This window comes from Medicago truncatula, chromosome 8 (genome assembly GCF_003473485.1).
Source record: "Medicago truncatula cultivar Jemalong A17 chromosome 8, MtrunA17r5.0-ANR, whole genome shotgun sequence".
NCBI lineage: Eukaryota > Viridiplantae > Streptophyta > Magnoliopsida > Fabales > Fabaceae > Medicago > Medicago truncatula.
The window spans coordinates 45,708,299-45,733,022 of record NC_053049.1 but is presented as its reverse complement, the minus strand read 5'-3'; the positions used below and the strand labels follow the sequence as shown (position 1 = coordinate 45,733,022).

At 32.5% G+C, this 24,724-nt stretch overlaps 3 protein-coding genes across 4 annotated transcripts; 2 read left to right on the top strand and 1 right to left on the bottom strand.

The window, feature by feature from the left end:
* Nucleotides 1-59: 59 nt before the first annotated feature.
* On the top strand, nucleotides 60-6,764 carry LOC25502128 (uncharacterized). The gene is made up of 15 exons (XM_013591680.3): nucleotides 60-441; nucleotides 523-644; nucleotides 1,271-1,359; nucleotides 1,452-1,487; nucleotides 1,632-1,725; nucleotides 2,015-2,063; nucleotides 2,176-2,276; nucleotides 2,578-2,642; nucleotides 2,765-3,261; nucleotides 3,354-3,441; nucleotides 3,568-3,726; nucleotides 3,956-4,524; nucleotides 5,548-5,686; nucleotides 5,987-6,055; nucleotides 6,153-6,764. Exons 1-15 carry the CDS (start codon nucleotides 212-214, stop codon nucleotides 6,426-6,428), a joined length of 2,583 nt encoding a protein of 860 aa, XP_013447134.1. The 5' UTR covers nucleotides 60-211; the 3' UTR covers nucleotides 6,429-6,764.
* A 1,267-nt stretch (nucleotides 6,765-8,031) lies between these two features.
* Nucleotides 8,032-10,446, bottom strand: LOC25502127 (reticulon-like protein B2). The gene is made up of 5 exons (XM_013591679.2): nucleotides 10,077-10,446; nucleotides 9,264-9,444; nucleotides 9,027-9,168; nucleotides 8,568-8,637; nucleotides 8,032-8,435 (listed from the first exon to the last, which is right to left on the bottom strand). Exons 1-5 carry the CDS (start codon nucleotides 10,294-10,296, stop codon nucleotides 8,266-8,268), a joined length of 783 nt encoding a protein of 260 aa, XP_013447133.1. The 5' UTR covers nucleotides 10,297-10,446; the 3' UTR covers nucleotides 8,032-8,265.
* Nucleotides 10,447-21,331: 10,885 nt separating this feature from the next.
* Nucleotides 21,332-23,184, top strand: LOC25502125 (probable membrane-associated kinase regulator 2). Of its 2 annotated transcripts, none has more exons than XM_039829636.1 (2): nucleotides 21,332-22,614; nucleotides 22,748-23,184. In XM_039829636.1, exons 1-2 carry the CDS (start codon nucleotides 21,585-21,587, stop codon nucleotides 22,819-22,821), a joined length of 1,104 nt encoding a protein of 367 aa, XP_039685570.1. In that variant the 5' UTR covers nucleotides 21,332-21,584; the 3' UTR covers nucleotides 22,822-23,184. The 2 variants fall into 2 exon arrangements, with proteins under 2 accessions (XP_039685570.1, XP_013447131.1); XM_013591677.3 differs by having other exon boundaries at nucleotides 21,337-22,614; nucleotides 22,745-23,184.
* Nucleotides 23,185-24,724: the final 1,540 nt, after the last annotated feature.

Here is a 24,724-nt window from a genome sequence, read left to right as displayed (position 1 = left end):
ACACGTAGCACAAGGTATACATGAGTCACCTTGTTCCCTATTTAAAAACTCCTAATCCAAAGGAAAAATATCACACAAAAAGCGGGAACGAAAAAAAAAAAAAACAGAGCACATTCATTTCCATTCTCCTCCGCCGCCTTAACAAATATCCATCACTCAAACAACATATCACAGTTAGTTCGGGCTCTTCAACTCAACTCAAAAAAAAAATATGGAACATAAAAGTATATTGATATCAGCTTTGAGTGTTGGTGTTGGAGTAGGAGTTGGAGTTGGAATTGGATTAGCGAATTCTGGACAAAATGTTTCTAAATGGGGTCCTAATTATTCTTTCTCTTCTAATGCTGTTACTGCTGATAAAATTGAACATGAAATGTTACGCCAAATTGTTGATGGCAGAGAAAGCAACGTTACTTTTGATAAATTCCCTTATTATCTAAGGCATGCTTACTTTATGCTAATTAATCAACCTTTGATCTTTCATTTCTTTTCATAATCACTTATTTTGTTTCTTGATAACAGTGAGCAGACGCGGGTTTTGCTTACAAGTGCTGCATATGTTCATTTAAAGCATGCTGAAGTTTCTAAATATACGCGTAATCTTGCTCCTGCTAGCAGAACTATTCTTCTCTCTGGCCCTGCTGGTTAGTTTTATTTATCATCTTCTCTTTTACATGTGTATGCGCCAAATTCCTTACAAGAAATCCAAAAAATATATATTTTGATCAAAAGAAAAATCATTATGATTGATTATTATCATTTGATTCATGATAATAAAAAAAAATAAAAAATAAAAAGACTATGTTTATACTGATCCAAGTGGGTAAGGGATTTAGGTTTGATGCCTCACATGGAAAAAAATTGTTTGGAACCTGTTTTTCGACAGAGAGTGGAAACTTGGTACCTATGGTAACATGCTAAAAACAATATTATGATCATCAATCACACCTTTTCTCTGAATTTTCTGTGGCCAGCCTTTGTATTTCTCATTTTCGTTTTGATTTGATGAATTATTTTTAAGTTCTTATATAAATATGAAGTTTTTTCTTTTTAAGTATGTTTGTTGTTTTTAGTTTACTTTTTTAAAATTCGTAATAAAATTCTATACCAAAATTTGTATTTGATTCATAATAAGATTGTATTCACGATATCGAGAATAGAGTTTCTGATTCATAATTGAATCTCGATTTCAATAATCATGGATTGAAATACTATGTTGAAAACCTTAAGCTAACTATATTTTCCTTTATCAACCTTTTTTGTCTTGAAGAACTTTACCAACAAGTGCTTGCCAAGGCTTTGGCTCATTACTTTGAGGCCAAGTTGCTTCTCTTGGATTTAACTGACTTTTCATTGAAGGTGAGTGTTACATGTTTTGATTTATTCAAATCTTTTCTATTTTCCGATGTCACTTATGTGTATTAATGGTTGATCTGCTATGATTGCTACAGATTCAGGGTAAATATGGTACTGGCAACAAAGAATTTGTAAGACCCTCCTAGTTTATCTTTTATTATTTTTTCTCATGCATGTAATTTTGCAAAAATTACTCTCTTCAGAATTCTGCTGCATACCGTCTTGGATAAATATTATGCTCCTTCTTGACTTAATTTTGCTACCTTTGATTGCAGTCTTTCAAAAGATCCACTTCAGAATCAACTTTGGAGAAGCTATCTGACATATTTGGGTCATTTTCAATATTTTCACAAAGGGAGGAACCTAAAGGTACAACAAATTCCTTACATCTTCAAATCCATGGTGAATTAGAGCTAGATTCATAATCAACCAAAAGCTTTGTCAATCTTTAATACAGGGTTTTTCTGCCTTGTTCTGGTCTGAAGATTAATGTAACTTATATTTGGTCAAGGGGTCCTGAATGTTTTTAAATTAGGGTAGCTTGTAACTGGTTAATCTCTTAAATTTCTCTCTTTATCTGGACATTACTAGCTTAAATGATGTTCACAATTTTTAAAAGGCCCATTAAATCAATATTACTGACCACATGCAAAATTAGTTTCAGGAAAAATGAACAGGCAAAGCAGTGGAATGGATCTACAATCAATGTAAGTAGAGTAGATAAAGCTATATTCTGACTATGAGAATGAATATAACCTACTTTCATGCTATTTTCTTTTATTTTATATTATTACTTAGTATTTGTCTGTTGATTTGCAGGGGGGATGAAGCATCTTGTAATCCTCCAAAGCTTCGCAGGAATGCTTCTTCCACTTCAAATATTAGTGGCCTTACTTCGCAAAGCAATCCTACAAATCCAGGTTTCTTGAAAAGTTTATGTAAAAAGATTGATGTTGACTATTGATCTTATTTAGTTATAATTTAGGATCAGTTACAGAACCAAACTCATATTGTTTAGTTAATGCATCATAAACCGGAGTGCTGATTTCTGATATGGAGTTACAACTCACATCATTTATAGAATTGGTTTCTTGTGTATTTAATTCAATATCTTTTGGAGTGAGAACTAGACCAACGCACAGTAGAATCAGTTTCATTTTAATTCTTAGACATATCTGTGAAATTTCATTGTTCTCTCTTTCTAATTATATATCCGTTCAGCTCCTTTGAAGCGCACAGCCAGCTGGTCTTTTGATGAAAAACTTCTTATACAGTCTCTTTACAAGGTACTGTTACAATTAATCATATAGAGACTTCAGCATCAGAGCATTCCCACGTTTTCACTAGACAAGATATATATATTCCTCCACAAAGACATGGATTTGGTAATTGGACGTTTTACTTGCAGGTTCTACTTTCTGTGTCAAAAACTTATCCCATTGTGCTATATCTGAGGGATGTTGATAGGTTATTATCTAGATCACAAAAGATATATAACATGTTCCAAAAAATGTTGAAGAGACTCTCTGGACCGATTCTGATTCTTGGTTCGCGAGTTCTAGATTCTGGTAATGAATTTGAAGAATTGGATGAGAAACTTACTGTGCTCTTCCCGTACGATATAGAAATCAGACCTCCGGAAGATGAATCACATCTCGTCAGCTGGAAGTCACAATTGGAAGAGGATATGAAGATGATACAAGTTCAGGATAATAAAAATCATATTACGGAAGTGCTTGCAGCCAATGATCTTGATTGCGATGACTTGGATTCCATCTGTGTGGAAGACACAATGGTTCTCAGTAACTATATAGAAGAGATTATTGTGTCAGCAATCTCTCATCATTTGATGAAAAACAAAGACCTCGAATACAGAAATGGGAAGCTGATTATTTCTTGTAATAGGTGAGACTTGAAAGTTGCAACATTAATTGCATGAAAATTAAATGAACATGAACCATGTATATTTGATGTACTTACTAATGCTTGTGGAACAGTTTGTCGCATGCATTGGGTATATTCCGAAAAGGGAAATTCAGTGGAAGAGATACATCAAAGTTGGAGGATCAAGCTCTAAAATCTGAGGTTTGCACTATTAGTTATGTTTGTTCATTAAGTTTAAAATAGAAACTAGTAACTACCTTGTACTAATATGCATATATTGCTCTCTCTCTCTCTCTCTCTCTCTCTCTCTCTCTCATGGACACGAAGATTCCAAGCGTGGTGGAAACTGTTGCGAAACCAGCAGTTAAGGCGGAAAGTGCTGCCCCTGCCGACGGTGCTGCTCCAGTAAAAAAGGCTGAAGCAGAAATATCAACTTCAGTGGCAAAGGCAGGTGCTGAGAAACCGGTTGCAGCATCAAAAGCTTCTGTAAGCCTTTGCTTTTTATCAAAATTTCTTTGTAATCAAAAATCTATTCGTTTATGTTTCATCTTTAAGCTTAATACTCGGCAGATAGGTATTGGTGTTGATTTCATAACTTAAGATTTAGGAACATTTTTTTCTATTTTTGACTCCTCTCTCTTTTTTTTTTTTTTTTTTTCTGATCTTATGTAATGTGAATTTCACTTCAACATTTACTGTACATGTTCACTTGCAGGAAGTTCCTCCTGATAATGAATTTGAGAAGCGAATAAGGCCTGAAGTTATACCAGCAAATGAGATTGATGTCACATTCTCTGATATTGGTGCCTTAGAAGAAACAAAAGAATCACTTCAAGAACTAGTAATGCTTCCTCTTCGAAGGCCAGACCTTTTCACTGGAGGACTTCTAAAACCATGTCGGGGAATATTGCTATTTGGGCCTCCTGGAACTGGGAAAACAATGCTGGCGAAGGCCATTGCAAAGGAAGCTGGAGCAAGTTTCATTAATGTGTCCATGTCTACCATCACTTCTAAATGGTTTGGTGAAGATGAGAAGAATGTTCGCGCTTTATTCACACTTGCATCCAAAGTCTCCCCAACTATTATATTTGTCGATGAGGTTGATAGCATGCTTGGGCAACGAACAAGAGTTGGGGAGCATGAAGCCATGCGGAAAATAAAGAATGAATTTATGTCCCATTGGGACGGGCTCACGACAAAACAAGGAGAGCGCATCCTTGTTCTTGCAGCAACCAATAGGCCATTTGACTTGGATGAAGCTATTATAAGGCGATTTGAAAGGAGGTGTGTCAATTAGCTTTTGGCTTATTCCATTCTTCATTTTATTATGCCACTTGATTTCTCTGCTTTTTTTCAAGTATGTTTGTCACATTATTCCATCTTTGTCGCCCACTTTTTGGTTAAGTTATGGATCTAATATTCAATTCAGTCTCTAAACTACGATTCTCTCTCCTATTTGGCCGAGAATATAGAAATATAATAAAGGGTTAAATATGTTTTTAGTTCCTATAAAATTGGGACCTTTTAAGTTTAGTCCTTACTTAATTTTAATAGTTCTTTTAGTCCTTAAAATAAATTTTTTCAATCAGTATTAGTCCCTCCTCAATTCAAATTTGTTTAATTTGTGCTTAAACTCTTGAGCTTTTGAACAATTTTTCGCATACGTGTTAAGAACATTACTAAAAGTTCCTCTACAAAAAATTGTCGCAAAATTTGATTTCTACTTCCAGAATTTGTTAAATTTATCTTTAACTTTTGTCATTTTAAAAAATTCATATTTAATTCGTTTCATGTTAAAAAATTCTAAATTTTAGTAATGAACCTTTCATAGTGTTATAAACTTGTCATAAAAAAATTGTTCAAAAATTTAAAAGTTTAAGGATAATTAAACAAACTTTGTCGTAACAAGGACTAAAATTAGAAGTAATTTTTTTTGTAGGGACTAAAAAACCTATTAAAATTAAGTAAGGACTAAACTTAAAAGTTCTCAATTTTATAGGGACCAAAAACATAATTAACCCTATAATAAATTATCCCTCGACTATTGTCAATCCATCAGGTGTCCCTCTGTAGAAATATATTACAAAGTTCATGAATCAACATGATGGATTGAGAATATTTTAAGAACGAATTATTACATTTAAATTTTAGAGACTAAATTGGAGAGAGATTAATAGCTTAGAGATCAAATTGAAGGTTTAATCTTAATTTATGTTGAGGGAGAAGGAAATATTATGGTGTACTTGCCACCTATATTTTGTGTATATGGGTGAACTAATATGATCATCTGAGTCTATTGTTATGCAGAATTATGGTAGGACTACCATCTGTTGAGAACAGGGAAAAGATTTTAAGGACTCTTTTGTCAAAAGAAAAGGTGGACAAAGAAATTGATTTTAAGGAACTTGCGACCATGACAGACGGATATACCGGAAGTGATTTAAAGGTTTCTTGTTTAATATTTTCTTATGTTTTCAATGGACATAACTATGGGCTTGTTTAGATTGGTTTATTTGAGCTTGTCTACTGACATAAGCTTTTTGAGACTGTTTTGGAGAACTTATGAAAACAACTTATAACAATTTTCAAAAGCTTATTTGAACTTATAATAAGCGCTTATCATGATAAATGCTTGTGCTATAAGCTGCAAATAAGTTTATTTTTATCCAAACAGGCCCTATAATAATATAGTACTACAAGTGCTTTTGATTATCCTTGATCTTTACTGTCAAACTTGTCAATGCAGAACTTGTGCACAACTGCTGCTTATCGGCCAGTTAGAGAGTTGATTCAGCAAGAGAGGTTAAAGGATCTGGTAATCCCAGAAATTATGTTTTAACTTCTTGTATAATCTTCTGATAATGTGTTTTCATTATGGTGACCTTCTATATGCTGTTTATATTACTTAACAGGATAAGAAACAGAAAGCTACCAAGGAACAAAACAAAAATACTCAAGAAGCAAAGGAACAGAACAAAAATAGTCAAGAAGCAAAAGAGGATGAAGTTCCACAAGAAAGAGTTATTACCCTTAGGCCATTGAATATGCAGGATTTCAAAGAGGCCAAGAATCAGGTTGCTGCAAGCTTCTCTGCCGAGGGAGCTGGAATGGGTGAGCTGACACAATGGAATGAGCTGTACGGAGAAGGTGGTTCTAGGAAGCAAAAGCAGTTGTCATACTTCCTGTGAAAAATTCAGAAGACAGAATGTGCTCTTTTTCAATGAAATAGTGTATGGAAATCATTTTCCTCTTAGGCAATGAAGAATTCACTAGTTATTTGTGTCTATATTTTCCAATGATAACTTTGCTGTTTTGCCCATTGCCACGGATATAATTAGTTACAAGTGTAGTATATTTTTTCTATAAATGTTTGTTGTCAATTTCAACATGATGTTTGTTTTAAATCTTGTAAAAGTGTGTGATTGTTGATCATTCTTATAATTTACATCGTTATCGTTTTGGTTAGCAGAACGATTTGGATGGAATTGATAAAAGGAATGAATGCACTCTCAAATTTGTATTGACCTACTGTGTTGTGTCAGTAATGTCTATAATTTTTCTCCAGACTAAATCACTGAGCCATTGGAAATTAGAGAAAATTTATACAAAAAGGACTCTGAAATGACTTAATTTAAGTTTAGTTTAGTTTCTAACATCAAATAATGTTAAATAAAATGGATACAGTGAATTGTGAAACTATCAACTCTTTTACATACTCTAGCATCGTAAAATTTTACTATTAGATCAATAAATTCCACCATTACCATTAAATCTGAGATATGATAAAAATTCACAATAAAAGACACTTATGCATTGTACAAACTATTTCGCTTGTGCAAAATTAGAAAAAGCATGGTTTTTATTTCACTTGTGCAAATCAGACAAAGTATAATTTTAATTTATGACGGTTCTTTCAAAAAAAAAAAAAAAAAGGTCTAAAATGCAATATCCAAAATCAATCTCCACTTTTAAATCAAACCATTTTTCTGACCAAAAGATAGATACTCTAAGTCTTAGTATTACAATGCACATCATCTAATGATTAAAAAAAATTAATTTTAACACACCTCAATGACATAAAATATCAAATTGTTATACGATATAATTTTTAATGCAAACCTTGTAATTGTGAGGGTCGTCAAATTTAACAATTTTTTGTTTTTTGATTGAGTCAAATTTGTAGAGTAGTTTAATCGTTGTCAGGTTTAATTCAATTGATTCATAGACTACGCATATTTTTGCTATATACATAAAAGAAAAAAGTAAGCGAACAGTAAATTTCATAGAAGTAAATAGAGTACACATCAAATTAACGCCCTATTGATAAAGAATACCCAGGCACAAAACTTGGGGAAATTTACTTGCAAAACGCAGAAAATATAATTAATCCAAACCTTGAAGAGAAATACAATTGATTCAGCGGCTTCAACACAGTAACGTCATTGTTTTTCTCAGTCATGTATAAACCAGCCTTACGTCTCAAACTACCAATCCACTCGAAAAGAAATTGCAATCCAGAAGAGATTGTCCTAATTATTTTATTTATTAGGTAATAATTTCTTTAATACGCAGTACTAGTAAATAAGAGAACTAAAAGTACAAAGAGGAATGCCAAGTGCTCATGCTATTCCAGACAGGAGCTAAGAAGTGAGAAGCAAAGCAGTTGCAGACTGCATTAGCTGGGAGATAATAGTAATAAGATTCATACTAGATGGGGGAACCTTTCTAAAAGCAATGAAGTTGAAAATGTCGGGAGAAATAAATACCACCTACTCCTATGAAAACATTAAGTGCAGAAAGTAGTATATTCATGATGTAAATACAACCAAGCAGCAAGTCAACCATAAGCATATAAGACGGATCCAAGGTTTACATGTAAGCACAAAAACATATAAAGCATTTCTTCGACAATGTCTACTAAGAAACCCTAAAAAAAATAAAATTATAACATCACAGGGTTTAAACTGAGGTGAATCAGAACATAACAGCATTGATGAAACCCAGCTACAACATACATCTCAACACTTAATCTTTCTTTTTGTCTTTCAAAGGACCTTTGGGAATCTTGCTCAATACCTTTTCATCGAACACCGCATACTGCTTCTTGAACTCATGAAGTGCCTTCTCGCCAAAAGAGTCCACACGGTCTTCATATTTCTCATAAAGCACAGGTACAGTGTGAAGCAAAACAAAAGCTGTTTTCACAAAATTATGGGAAGGCAACACAATACAAGACATTAATTATTGTATATACACACATACATAACAAATTAAATTTGAACTACCCGGGAAATGAATATCATTGATTAAAGAAGGCATTTCATTACCTATGTAGAACAATGTCAAGAAGTTGGTCCAGCTCCCAACAATTGACAAAACCCATAATCCAGCAATAACCTAACCAACACAACAAAACTCACAATTAATACAAGCTAAACAGTTGAAATTAGCATAATACCACTGTACAGCAATGCAGGACACATTACAAAAAAAAAAAAAAAAAAAAAAATACTGCAGGACACATGACCTCCTGCAATTATTCATCAGTGGAAAATTACCAGGTTATCAATAGGCCGTGATGTCACATAGAAATGCAAGTTGAAATTAGCATAATACTACTCTACAACATTGCAGGACACATGCCCTCCTGCTATTTTTCTTCAGTAGAAAATTGCCAGGTGGATAGAAAATCCCACCTACCTCCATTTAATCACTACCAGTTTCTATATTGACGAAGCAAATGCAACAAATGATGACAAAAGAATGAAAAGCAGAAATCAACATACCGAGAGGAACTGTTTGAGATCCCTTCCAGATGCAATATCTCTTAATATAGCAAAAGCCCTGTTGATCTCAATCCTAATAGCAGAGGCAATCTGTAAAACAGGTTCCTCAGGAATGTGCACTTGTGGGATCTTAGGTGGAGACCTAATCAAAATAAAAACATGAAAACTTAATCAACCAACAGAGAAGGAATTATATCAAAAAGTCAAATGCAATCCCAGTTAAAGCAATTAACTTACTTGTTAATGAAAGTGGATGCATTTGACCACAAGAACAACACAGCTAGAGCGAGTATCGCCAAGTGGGAAATCAAAGTCAAGAGGTGGTATTCAAGCAATTCAAAAAGAACCCATAAAGCTGTGGCAACTCCAAGTGTTGTTGCTGAAATCTTCTTATTTCTCCATAGGAAAACATCAGCAGCTGTTGCATAACATGCCATTCAACGTTATTAAAACAATAATAATGCAATCTATTATTCAATGAATTGTTCAAATATGCCATATGAGCAAAAAGGAATGTATAGTATACCACAAAAAACTCAAAATTATGTTAGCATGAATCAAAATTAAGAGACTGTAAGGTAAATCCTTAACGATGAAAGGTAATTCAATTACTTAAACTTGACAAATTAATTTCAGTAAAAATGTAGTCTTTATCCAAAACAAACAAATCCAGCGGAAAAAACTAGCTACGAAATTTGATCTTGTAATTTTGGGGGAAAACGACATAACAGGTGAACAGGGTATTGTAGATCTAAACCCAAAACGGCATGCAAATGATACATAATCTTTTTAATTCATAGTTAAACAGCAAAATAATCAACAAATAACAAAAATCAGAATCAAAATGAACAAGATCTGACCTAAACATCTAAAACCCTAGACCCAGTAAAAACCAACTACTAAACCACTGAAGAACAAAAAAAAAAAAAATTCCTCAATCCATAAAACAAAAACGTATAAAAAACCATAGCATAAATTGAAATCGATTAACTAGTATACAATACAGAAAATAGAATCAAATCGAAAAGAAGAAAAAGGAGAATCGCATACGTTTTCCACCACCAAGAACATTGTGAAGGGGCTTTTCTCTGCCGAAAAGCCTGAAAACCTTGTTCTTGAGAGAAGTAGGAGATGAAACTTTTTTCTCTTTTTTGTCGTTGTCTGAATCGGAAGAAGATGAAGAAGAATCATGGTGGTCATGGATTTTACCAGAAATCTTGTCCAAAAGAGATTCACTCTTAACTTCTTCGTGCTCGTTATGATCTGCCATGTTTGATCAAAACCCTAAAACTCGATTTCTGAATGAAAAACCTAAATCGGTGGAAGAATCTCGAAGGAATAAGAAGCTCGTTTTTTTTCAAGAGTGTGAAAATGCAGAACTGGTATTATTCACTTCAATTTCTATCTCTAAATAGAGACCGTGATTGTGATCGATCGAATCTCGGCCGTTTATTTATATCACCCGAATATTTTAACGGTTCGGATCTGAATTCGGAAAAGTAAACCTACCCGGAAAACGCATGTTAATCTCTCGTTTCACTAACGCCAAAGGGCCCAACCCGTTATTAAAAAAAAATTAAATTTGTTTTTACTTTTTATTAAATTAAATTAAATTATTTTTTTGATTAAAAATGACTTAGAAGTTGGACGCGTGGCAGAAATTCCATAATCTATGCTTCAGAGTCATACACGCGGTTCATCAAACAAAAAATGATATTTGTGTGTGGCACACAGATCTTCACCACGTAGTGCTAATAGTGTAGTCATCTGTGGGGACCTAGGTTTTAATAAATTCCCGTCTGATATAAATTTTGATTAAATAATTAATGCAAATTAAAATAAAAATTGTTGATTTTTTAGTTATAAAAATAGATGCGAAATTAACCCCCTATGATTTTGATTGATTACATAAATTAAAATATAAACTTAGCACTTAAGAAAGCTGGAGTCAACTAGCGCGGTAGATAAATTTTAAGGAGAAAAAGACATATTAAAGACCTAACCGGTAATTAAATAAAAGATTCTAGTATTTAACTTGCATATGTGAGGGGAAAATAGACAAATAGCAGAATCTTCGTCGTGGGGCATGAACAGCAATAGCGGACCCCATTGAGCGTGATGAGTGTCCCACTTGAATGGGCCTTTGGGCCGACAATGTCAATTCAATTAGCCCGCTGATAATTACTTTCAATGGTTTCTAAAAACACATGTAAAAATTAAAAAATTCAGCGGTAGATAACTGCTCTCGATTTTCTAGTTATAAGTCAGCAGTAGTTAACTACAGCTTGAGTGTTTTAGTATTTTACTTGTGTATTTTTTTTGGAAGAGCATTACTTCTCTATAGAGTTGATTTTTCAGAATGACTGAATAGCATTTATGATATTAACAAGAAACTAGCTACATTTTCTTTTTTGACAAACAAGAAACTAGCACATAACTACATGTATATCAGGACAAAGAAAATAATGAGATGAGATATGACCCCATGTGTCAAATTTACAATTGAAGGAAAGGTCGGTATAAATTAAAGATAACATACCCCGCCACCCAGTTAATATATTGAACTTTTAAGAAACATGTGGTAAAGCTCAAATCCAATGCCTAAATTGTTTTTTTCTTTGTAGAAAGGTTAATTAGTGAACACAGGTAAAAACCCATAATAGCAGACTTTGCATTTTACTTCACCCAGACACGTATTTTATTTAATATGGGAGATGTAGTGTAATTTTATTTCTGAACCTCTTGCATAATATGGGTCTATCAGCATTTTATCCCAAAATCGAACTCGTTTAACTTTAATCTGTCAATATTCCTAATCATAGGAATCAATATGGAATTAGAAGGATATACAATGAAAGCTGGAAAGGATTAATCCCAACTACTTTTGTACTTCATAAGATTTAGACACGGTCTTTACAAACTCTAACCCAAACATAAAAGGAATTTATGGACCCATGTCCAGCTTGTTTGTGAGAGACAACACACCCAACCGATAAAAATCAAACGCCCGCAAGTTATTCCAAAGTAGAAACTAGCATTGTGAACAAAAAGCAACACAAAAAACACCAAAAGCAGCGAACTAGTTATATGGGCAAATAGGATAGGTATTGTACCATGTATAAATTTGTTTCTATTATTAATCGAATAAAATTGATGGATTTTATTGATTTAACGATGGAAAAAAAATGTGTGCATGATACAACATTGTTAGATAGTACGTCATGAATTAGCATTAATATTTTTTTGTAGAATGAGGAAAATACGAGTAAAATTAAGGAACAAGACGCGGTGTAGTGTACTACACCCTAAAACATCAAAATGAAGACGTAAGCAACCTCAAAGAATCGCCGGGTGGAGTTTTTTTTCGTTAACTTACCATAAGGTGAAAGGGATGATCTTTCAACCAAATGACCTCTCGGATGACCAACAAGAGGTTGCGTTGAGTATGATTATACCGACTAAAGTGAAATAATCGTGATGTAAAGGTGTTCAAATTTATTTTATAACTATTTTGATTTGTTGAGATCAACCCGAGAGTTGTATGGTAGCCTTATGGTGGGAGACATTTACGATATAATATTATCTTAAATATTTGAGTTATTATTATTTCCACCTTACAAACTACTATTGAACTTGGATCCTCCACCGTTGTAGCATCGTAAGTGCAAATGTGGATGATCCCACCATTTATATCCAATATTCAAATTAAAACTTTTTTATTTAACCTCTATTCCCCAAACTCAAAAAAGAGATTGTGAAAAATCCTTGTTGATATTGTTCCCAATCTTACAATTTTTTTGTTTGATATTATCAAGGTTAGTGAGAAGTTTTTATATTGAATTCAACTTATCTTTACAAAATTCTAGAATGTAGCTTGAATACATAGACTTTTATAACATATTAGATATTTATATAGCTTACTTGATTGAATTAAGGAATTAAATGAGTTAATAAGATAAAAAGATTTATGGTTCAGATCCCAACAAGAGAGAAAATACTAACATAAACAATTAATATAATTAAAAAAATTATATTAAACATAATTCATCTTTATAAACTTAGCTTGTAAGTTGGAGGTGCTGATCCTTATAAACAAGGATTTTTCTCAATATCATTACCTAAGGAAGATAGGTTGCATACACACATCACAACAAATTTTATATCATCTTTTTCTGACAGAAAAAACTCTACATTTTTATGTAATTTTTTTTTTTTTCCATGTTACTTCCACTAGATGATGTTATCATATTTGAAACATTGTGTGACACTAAATATAAACTTGTCTTGTAGTCGAGAAATCTAACATCTTATACCCAACTTAAGTTGGCCTTTTATATAATATCTTTATAATCACTTGTAATACTAATATATTATTGCCAAAAGAATAGCTACAATTTCCCGAAGATGAACTAATGAGAGAGTGAGGAAGGTGCGTGGATTGATTGGATTCTAATCTATCATTATCTACCCTGGCGAGTGGCGTGTAAGAGACATATGGATGAATGTAAGATACAAATAATATAACTTACATGGAATTTTAGAGGCATCAAGTATATGCAGAGCAATTAAACATACACTTAGCAAAGCTAGAATGAACACTAACATCATCTATGACAGATTGACAGTTATGTATTATCGTATTCTAATTTGATAGCTTAGTTTCTAGTTTATCATAGCAACAATAGAAAAATGAAAATTTTACTTACTTGTTTTAATTTCTTATTGATCCCATAATTGAAAGCAATAAAATTGGTTTAGCACGTAAAACCAGTGAAAAACGATGTAAAATAGCAGAATTGTAAGGTGAGTTGTAAAGTTCAAAAGAGATGGTGGATTACCTTATTGAAATCTCAAAGAGATAGATGCAAAAGGCAGAGAAAGCAGCACAAGCATGAGAAGCAAAAGGGTCACATTGCGAAACCATATTTTTTATTTGTATCAGTCGTGGTCGTTTTGCTTGCGAATTGGATTCATTTTCCTTTGTAAACAACAATTATGAATTTATGATACTTTATGTATGTGTTAAGTGGCTTGACATAATTGCCATAGTGATTTCTATTTGTTTGCAAATGATTGCTTGATTAAAAGTGGGTATTATGGTAGTTTTAACAAAGGAGGCGAATGAACTGAGTAGGTGGAAGATTCGACCATCAAATTGAGAGGGAACATTTAACGAATATGCGCTTGCTATACCCTTTTGCTATTGCACGGTGGAAATGCGACAGGTAGTCCACCATAGAAAATAGAAAATTGGTGTACACTTCAAACAAGGCTGAAACACACTAGAAAAAGACGTAAATGTCCATCGACAGTTAAGTGTCGTAGATTAAAATTCATCGGTAGTTAACTGTTGATGAAGTTATATTGATAAATTACCATTATTTTTTTAGCATTGAATGAAGTGTGAACAACATTCTTTTTCACCATAACGCAGAGATTTAGTTAGGAGGCCCATCCCACGTTCATAAGCCCCAAATCAACAAACCAACGTCATCCATAAGTGTATTTGGATTGTTTTTTCTTCTTCTTTAATTCATTAGTTTTTAGTTTTAGTTATTACTTTTTCCACCCATGCATTATTCACGCGTTATATTTATTTTCAAAATCTTTTTTGCTCAGATAATATAATTAGAATCGTGTTTGGGATTATATAATCTGAAATGTTCTTAAATGCAGTTCGGATTATATTTGCCGAAATTTTGCAAAAGTGTTCAACAAATATAATCTGAAATGTATCAAACACCTCAGAAGACCATGTTTAGAGGTAGATTGTAGTGTGTAAAAAGACATTGTTCGAATTATATAAATCAAATGTCTAACTTATGACTCAAGTTATATTTGTCGACTATTTGGAGTAACCAAATCTGATATAGGTGGGGGCTCCTATCTGATTCAAAATAGTTCCTTGTATGTAGAAGTGTTCGCTGTCCGGGTTGAATCGGTTTTGAGGCAAAAACTCATCCGATCCAAAGATAAAATTATATGCAGTTCGGTTCGGTTTTGGATGATTAATTTTAAAAAATCGATCTGATCCGATCCAATTTAATGTGGTTTAATTTGGATCGGTTTTTGGAAATCCAAATTACAAATTGTAACTTTTTATTAATAATAATCTTATAAAAATATGATAAAATATTAGGTTTGATACGGAATATAACATTTTTTTTAGAGATACGGAATATAACATGTGATTTATAAAAAAATTAATAGTACAAAATAAAATGATTGATTATCTTTGAAACGTATGAAATAGAAACAAAATTGATTAAATTAAACTCATATGTAGTATTAAAAGAATTAAAAAGAAAATAAATAATAGCTTAATATAATATATTATACTTTTTTTTTGAAGGAATAATATATTATACTTATAAAAATGGAAATATATGTATTAAAATAGATATATTAAAATGGAATTATATATTAAAATATATGTATCCGGTTCGGTTTGGTTTTGAAAATTCAATCAAAAATCTGATCCAATCCGAGCGGTTTTCATAAAATGTTTTCCAAACACAACCAATATTATTAGGTTTTGTGCGGTTTTCGGTTTTTTTGGATCAGTTTGTAGCTTTACGTTCAACGTGTGGTGGCGGTGTGTTGATTGGGAAAACAAAACACATGCTTAAGGTGGTGGAGTGTGTCAACACTTTTCTCATTCTTGTATCACCCAATTTGTGATGTCTTTTTAAGTGGTGTATGAGATAGGATCATCTGCTAGCTGCACCATGTCGTAATGCGAGGCTGTCACCTTTTGTAGTCTTAGATATGGTCATTTCATTGGATTTTCTAATATATACAATTGAAATCCAAAGAAAAGGCACCACCATTGCTAGTTAGGTATAGATACAACAACACATACACTAATGACAGAAAGTAAAGCAATGAAGGAGATTAATCCTCCAACGTTGAAAATCGGAAAGTAAATATGAATATTTTGCTTGGAACCATATGAAAAAGTAGAGTTTCACATTATCCACAAGCTGTTGCAAAGACCATGTCTTTGCCGGAAAATTAATAGTAGAGTTTTTTTCCCGTTAATGAAATTACTGAACTTTTATCTACCAAAACCCCTCGAAAAAAGATCTACCATTGTCCTTTGTCATCAATGAAGCCCTCAATAGACACAGCAAAGTTACCATTGGAGTTGATAAATTATCGCATATCATATCAGCAAAATTACACACTCCACATGCATGGTAGATCCTTTGTTCTTTTGACCTTAGCTCCACACAATACTTCTATGTTCCCAGCAGCTAACCTATCTAGAAGTAGAAGCACTTTTGAAAATAATGCAACACATTATCGGTTTAAAAAAGTACGCTATACTAATTCTTCATACGAGAGGCAGAGTTTATAACAACAGGACTTATGGAGTTTTTTAAGAATCTTCTTTCTTGACTCCAATCTTTTCCAGTAACTCTTGTTCAAATTAAAATAATGCTTTCATCCAAGGTTGTTGTGACTAAAGCAATAATTTTTCTTGTGATTTTCGTAGTTGTACCCAAAGTATTAGTTGTAATCTCATTCATAGTGACTTGGGACAATCTCTAAAATTCTTTGATCACTTCGCCGTAGATCGGTTTATCTTCAGTGTTGAAATAATTGTATCATCAGCCCATTTTAATCCAGTTCCCCATGGAATCAAATTTTTAAGAAGGATTGATATGCATGGTAGGAGTTTGTCTTGAAGACAAATTCTTCGTATTTTCACTAAAAAAAAATCTAAAATAATCACAACTACCAGATTTTAGGGGTGTAAAAAGTGTTTTTTTTTTTTTTGGTTATATTAAATTTTCCGTTAAAGAATATTTTTTGCTTTCTTAAAAAACAAACTCACTTCTCTCTTTTATATTTCTCTTCTCTTTAACTTATATTTTTTTTTATCAAATGGAAAACCTAAAGCAAAGGAAAAATTAACAAAACAAAAAAGAAACTACAAACGGGGAATGAGTTCCCTAACATTAGATAGACAATATCTGGATAGAGGAGAAGAACAAGTAGAGATAATTCTAGGCTCATTAGTAAGTGAGACGTCAAGTTTATTGAGTCAATCTGAATCTACACAAGAGTTTCATTCATATAAGAAGATATAAACAAAACCAACATTTCAATCTCTTAACATATAAGAACGAATTTTATCAATCAAAGGAGCAGGGTGAGTTAGTAGGATCTCGTCCTTGATAAACGTCAAAGTTGTTTGATAGTCTGACTCACAGATGATATCCCTAATAAAACCAATATCCAAGTGATTTGTATTGAGTAAATAGTCAATTTCCCCCCTGAAATTGTAAGTTTCGTCAATTATCCCCCTGAAATTAACAAAACTTCAATTACCCCCCTGAAATTGCATAACGTTAATCAATTTACCCCTCCGTCAAATTTTTCTGTTAACTGTTTACGGTTATGATCAAATACCCCTGATAAGTGCTCAAAATGATCTAATTCATGTGTTAGTTTAGGCATATTTGATGAGTTGTTTTACAAATTATTGATGGAAAAGCTTCAATTATGTGCCTAAATGCCACTTATGCTTTGCATGCCTTACTTTACCCTTTTTGTGCAGAAAAATACAAGCAAGGACCAAAAATATTAGTTTTGACAGGAGACAACACGCCATAAGCGTGTTCCAAGCCAAAAGCCGAGAAGCCGGAATTCAAGAAACTCGCCATAAGCGAGTATTTGGCCATTGGCGAGTTTTCTCCAGAGGATACACGCCATAAGCGTGTTCATGGCGAGTTCAAGAGATCCAACAGGATAAGGGGCACGTGGAGCATAACCATTGGAGCAGAAGCTGATTTCGTGCATCTCGCTTATGGCGAGTTATTTTGGCCATAAGCGAGTTGTTCAAACACAGCCCATATAAATAGTTTTTCCTTCTCTCTCTTGAGATTCTATTACATTTTTATTCATATTTTTCTGGTTTTAGAGAGAGACTAGGGCTTTTCTAGAGAGAGAAACACAAAGCAAGGTAGTTAGGAGTAGATTCAAGCCAAGATTTGTTGAGACATCATGGATCTTGTCATGGAATCTTCACCCTTTCTTCATCCTTTGCAAAGCTATCATAGACATATGTAGCTACATCTACTCTTGTAGCTTTGAGGTATTCAAACAAGCTATTATGTAATCTTTTGATCTTTTAATATATGGTTCTAGCTTATTTATTCAATATTGTTGTTATTCTTGTTTTTATTGTTTTATTGAGATTCAAAATGATATGGACACGTACTTTTGAATCTAGAAATAGAATAACAATCTATCTTAAGTTATCACTCTAAACATGGATCTTAATATTTGATAATCACTTTTAATCTAGAACTTAATGCTTTTGGGTAATTTAATCGGTTGGGAAATCGTCGATTAAACTACCCAAACGACTTTGTGATCGTTTAAATGTTTGGGAAATCGATGTTTAAACGATCCCTTAGAAATAACGATATCATTTGGACACGAATGATATTGTCGAGTGATTGTGATAATATAGTTTAAAAAGCTAGAATCCGTTAATCGATCGAGAGATTGCAGCTGTTACGCTTGGTTGATGTCTCTGACTGCAAGCGGAATAGCCTTATCTCTTCTCGTTTTACTTTTATGTCGATTAGGAAAATAGTTTTACACAAACAAACAATTTATACCCAAACACTTAACGTGACAAATATTGTGAAAATGCTTATGAAATACGCAACTCCCTGTGGACACGATCCTATTATACTTACGTGTAAATAGTTTTATGAGAGGTAAAAATCCTTCATCAACCCCCCCTGAAATTTTGCACTTATGTGCAAAATGCCCCATAAACTTAAAAATTTAGATTTTTTTCCTTACAAAAAATCATACATTTAGTTCTTCAAGTAGTATATTGTACCTATTGTCATAACTATTCAGAAGAAAATGAATGAATATATGCCAAAGAAATCATGGTTTTGTCATGTGCAGCCTTTTCATTCATATTTCATATTTATCAACAAGGAGCAAGATAATTTTTTTTACAAAGAAGGTAAAACTAAAAACCAAACATTAAAAAATATCAAGCTGTTGAAATAAACCAAGACAAGAATGCCATATCAGCAAAAAATTGATATCTATCACATAACTTTTTAGTACAATGTGATATACCGGCTTCATGCAGAAGATCCATGACATAGGCCCCGTTTGCATAAACAGTTTATATAGATGCTTATAGCATTAGGACTTATAGCATTAGAGCTTACATCATAAGCTCTTATACTTGATAAGCTATTAATGTTTGGATATGTACACTAAAAAGTACTTAGATGAATTGAAGTGTTTGGATGTGACATTGCATAAGCAATTATCAAAATTTTAAATATTTTTAATTTAACAAAAAAATCAGAGAATCGAACCACAATTATCAAGACTTTTTTTGATAAATTTAATCAAGATGTAAAAAATAATATCATAATATATTAATTATAAATAAATAAATATATATATATATATATATATATATATATATATATATATATAGTATAATCAATATTCGTCCTTAAAAAAAAATAGTAAGTTAAGTTTGTTTTTTTTATTCAGTTTCATTTTGTTACGTAATAAAAAAATAATAAAAAACTTCCTTAAAAAAAAATAATAGTAAAATCTTAGTTACGTGTGTTACTTTAGTAAGATAAGTATATAGTAATTTTGTTACTCATGCACCGTCAAAGATAACTAACATTATAATTAAAATATATGTTTTGAAAAAGTGGATCTAGAGAGAATCGAATGAGGTTACATAAATTCATAAGCTCCTTGTTAAGTCGGAGGGTAAGCTGAAAATTTAGGCTTATTGAAATATGACATAAGCAGCTTATGAAACTATGATAAGCAATTTTTATTTATTTATCCAAACACCTTTAAAAAGGCTTATGGGAGTAGATAAGTCTACATAAGCTCAAAATAAGCCAATCCAAACGGAGCCATGATCTATTTAACATGTTGCAGCTAATAGATATGACATTTCATGCATTATAAAAATTATATCATTAATTAAGTTGCAAATTCACAAACCTAAGTCTTGTTTCTTCTTCCTTCTGCAGATATTAACCTATGAATTTTATTTATGGACACACAATTATCAATGACTTGTGTACTTTATGACTGCATACTCTAACATAATTATCAACTTGTGTAAAAAAAGTCTTCTAAATATGTATATATTTAAAACACATGAGAGTAACATACCTTCCATAAAGATTTATATGACCAATAGCTGCATAAACATACATTCCATAAAGATTTATATGATCAATAATTGTTAATTGTTTGCTTTTAATATCTTTTGAGTGAAGGATAAAAAAAATATAAATTTTCAAGTTTAGGGGGCATTTTGCACATAAGTGCATATTTGATCATAACCGTAAACAGTTAACAGAAAAATTTGACGGAGGGGATAAATTGATTAACGTTATGCAATTTCAGGGGGTAATTGAAGTTTTGTTAATTTCAGGAGAATAATTGACGAAAGCTACAATTTCAGATGGGAAAATGACTATTTACTCGATTTGTATTAGTATAACCACAACTTCCAACAAAACGAATGATCCAACCACCCGTAAAATTCTTGATGAAAAGTCCTCCTTGTGATCTATCATGATTACCAATTAAATTATCATTAATCATACGTTAAATCTACTCTGTTTCTCCCTTATTTCTATCAATATCTCACCAATTTCTCTCTTTACAATTTTTCTTTGAAACCAAACAGAGCCTTAATAAAATGAACAACAAACAAGTAGTCAAATTGGTCATATTTTCACTAAAAAAATCACAACTGATTTCACCCAATTTTTTAATGCAGCCTGCTTGAATGCATGATACATGTTGCTTCAGTAGATTTTATTATGCTAGCTACTACCCATAACCCTTCCCATGGTAGCATTACTACTGCATTAGAGTATAGGTTTGTTCTGTGGTGTTTTGAGCCGAGCTTACCCTCCTCCTCCTTTGCAACAAAAAAAACAAAAAGGTTTAATTGCACTTTTGGACCCCTATCTTTCTAAAAGTTGCGATTATGGACCCCTAACTAATTTAAATACAAAACAGCCTTATGTTTTGATTCTTTGGCAGTTTTGGATCCCAAGACAAAAATAAAAATAAAAATTGACACGTGGCACCTCACTTATGGTGTCACGTCAGCGTTGATCGAGTCAACAATGGACTGGGGGTCCAAAACTGCCAAAGAATCAAAACGTAGGGGGCTGTTTTGTATTTAAATTAGTTAGGGGTCCATAACCACAACTTTTGAAAAAATAGAGGTCCAAAAGTACAATTAAGCCAAAATAAAACTAATAGGTCTCTTTTGTTTTATTTTATTATAAACACATAGGACCAACCCCGCAAGAAAGGAAACAGACAAAATAAAGGCACAACAAAACAAAAGTACCTTCTCCTCCTCTCCTCACTCACTCACCTACCTACCTTTTCTGATACTCACGGTTACTCAAACCCTGCAATCTGCATTCATTCACCTTACATACAAATCCCTTCCTTCGTCTTTTTCTTTATTTCTCTAAACAAACAGCCATTTCATTTCCTCTTCCAACCATGGAAGCTTTTACCTTGCTCAAATCCTGGAAACCAACTGCAGGTGAAACACCTCAACTTCCACTTCCCTCACCTCCTCCTCCTCTTCCTGCTACGGAGGAAGAAGACACTCATGACATCGAAACCACTGACGAAGAAGATGAAGGCGAACCTTTCTTTGACATAGAGCTTACTGTACCCGAAGAAGATGAAGAAGAAAAGGCAAACGAGTCTGATATTAATGAATTCAGGTTTACGCTTTCTCCTTCCACCAATGACCCTAACCTCGTGCAATTGGAGCTTGATTCCTCTGAACCTAACTCCAAACCTCAGCTCACAGCCTCTTTGTTGAAATCTGCCACCAAGTTCCGTGTTTTCATATCAGGTCTCAACAAATCAAACAAATCCTCTAATTCCTCATCTCAAAATCCCAATCAACAACCAAAGTCAGAGTCACAGAAAAAGAAGCTCTTCACTGTGAAATTCAAGGTAGATGAAGTTCCATTTGTATCATACTTCACTAGAGACAACAGCTCCAAAGGGAAAGGAAAAACTGGTAATAATAAAGCCTCTCAAAAGCAGAAGAAGCAACGCAACACCGATGAATCAAAGTTACATTCACCTTCTTCTGATGAGAAACAACGTTTCTCAAAGGAAGCAATTGAAAAGTATTTGAAAAAGGTTAAGCCTCTGTACGTAAAAGTTTCTCGAAAGTATGCAGAGAAGCTCAAGTTTTCTGGACATCTAAACACATCGTCGGTGAAGACTGACGCGGCGGAGAAGGTTGAGGTGCGAGCGGATCCTACTGAAAATGAAAATGAGGTAAAGAATGTAAAAAGTCAGAAACAGGGGACTCTGCCTCTGCCTCTACCTGCAGGGTTGCGAGTTGTGTGCAAACGTTTGGGAAAGAGCCGTTCAGCGTCATCTTCAACACCATCGCCGGAGGCAGGGACGGTGTCTTCACGGCGGAGAGATGATTCAATGACGCAGCAACAGGATGGGATTCAGAGTGCCATTTTGCATTGCAAGAGCTCTTTCAATTCTTCCAAAGGTAAGTAAATTAATTGGTTTGTTATTTCTCCATTTTTAAATAACAAGACTAAAGTAGTATTTTATTTTTAAATGGGTAAATAAATGAATATCTTTAATTACTTCATCATCTATTGTTTTACTTGATACAGAAGAAGAGTCTTCTCAACATGAATCATCAAGAAAACTTGCGAAGGACTTTGATGATGAAGGAGGGTCCTTGAAATAGTTGAGTATCGTACTTTGTTGTTTAAGACACGGCGAATGCGTTGCGTTTTGTTTTGTTTTTGAAACGTGTTAGTTTTGTACAAAGGAAAAAAAAAAAATGAAATGTTAATAGTACTAGCTAGCTAGCTAGGTGGCTACTTTTAGTTAGACATGGTATGAGGATGAATTTATTGTAGCAGATAAGAAGTCGTAAAATGTTTGGTTGTGGGGGTGGCTATTGCAGGTGACAATAACTGTTTTCCGCTGAATCAGCCTATTGTGCCTGTTGAAGGCGACAGTGATCAACAACATCTGTAATTTTACAACTTATGTAAAATCACGATCATAGTTCATTTCATTACTTATATGTTAGCCTCTGTTTATATGCATGCATGGTCATTCATGGATATCCTAGAACCACCTTTGATTAGTAAATTGTGGTTTGACCACAAATTTGTTATGTTTAGCTTCTTGGTTAACATAAAATTTATTAGAGTCACAGTCAGACATACATACCTACACAAAAATAATTGATTTGAACTATCAAAACATAAATGACAAATTATATGGTACACCCAATAAATTTGGATATATCGGTACACTAATTTGTTAAATTAATAATAAATTAGTTGTTTTTTGAAGAAGAATAATTATTTTCTATCATTGACAATTATAATAATTAAATTTTATTTACCAAAAGCTTCGACGGAATAAAATTTAATTTTTACCACTCATAACAATGAATATTGATTATTTTTTATGACAAAATATAAATTTTTTAATATAATTCTCATAAACAATGAAATTATGTTTTTTCTTATGATACGACGTTTTCTAAAATATAAATATTAACAAATAAATTTTTATTTTATAAAAATGATCGTTAATTTTTAAGTTTTGTGAAACAAGAGTATCGATACACTACAATTTCTGAGTGTACGGTAGAAATTCCCAACATAAATTTATAAAAAATAAAAAAATTATTATTTTACTTTACTGAATGTTTTGAAAGAACTTATGATTTTGGTAACCACTAACCAACACATATGATGTCGAGACTAACGGTGTGTTTGTTTCCACGTTGAATTTCCCTTCCATCGTACATTTACCTAACTCCACATTATCACATGAAAAGGGCATTAGGATGCAAGAAAAATGGTTCAAACATGCATCCAAACGATACCTGAATACAACTTTTTTGAATTTGTAGATTGAATCTAAACAAAAAAACTTACCATAGTTAACTAAAAAACATTATGATCATGAGGACTAAAGTCATAATTGAAACTTTTTTTAATAAATGCATCTAAATTATAAATATAAATCATTTTACATTCAATTTACCTTTAAAAAATCAATTCAGTCGGGATCGATTTTCACAGACGTCGAACCACACACATCTTTATTGTACGTTTGGATTGAAGGTGAGTTTAGAAAAATCATGGAGATACAATGGTTTTTTTTTTTTAAGCATTGAAGTTTAGCGTTAATCAAATTCCAAAAGTTGTAGTTCTACCAATCTCAATCCAAATTTAAACATGCAGTGAATCCTTACTTTCTTTTATGAAAAATGCTAACAACTATTTTTGTGACATTATTTAAGGAATCAAATAAATAACTTTTGCATAGAAAAATGTGTATCCATGACTTTGACAAGTATTTTACTTATATTTTTAAGATAAATTTTTTAAGAGTCTTGTTAACAAGTATCCTTAAACAACGGCGAAACTAGCAAAAAATTTATGCAGGGGCGAACTAAAAAGAAAAAATAAAATCTATTTTTTTTAAGGAAAAAAGTTTTAAACATATTAAATTTAAGGATGCAATATATTTTTAGTCCTATAAATTATGATTTTTTAGATTTAGTCCTTAAAAACAAATTATTCAATTTTTGTCTTGATTTTCTAAAATTTTACAAAAAAAAA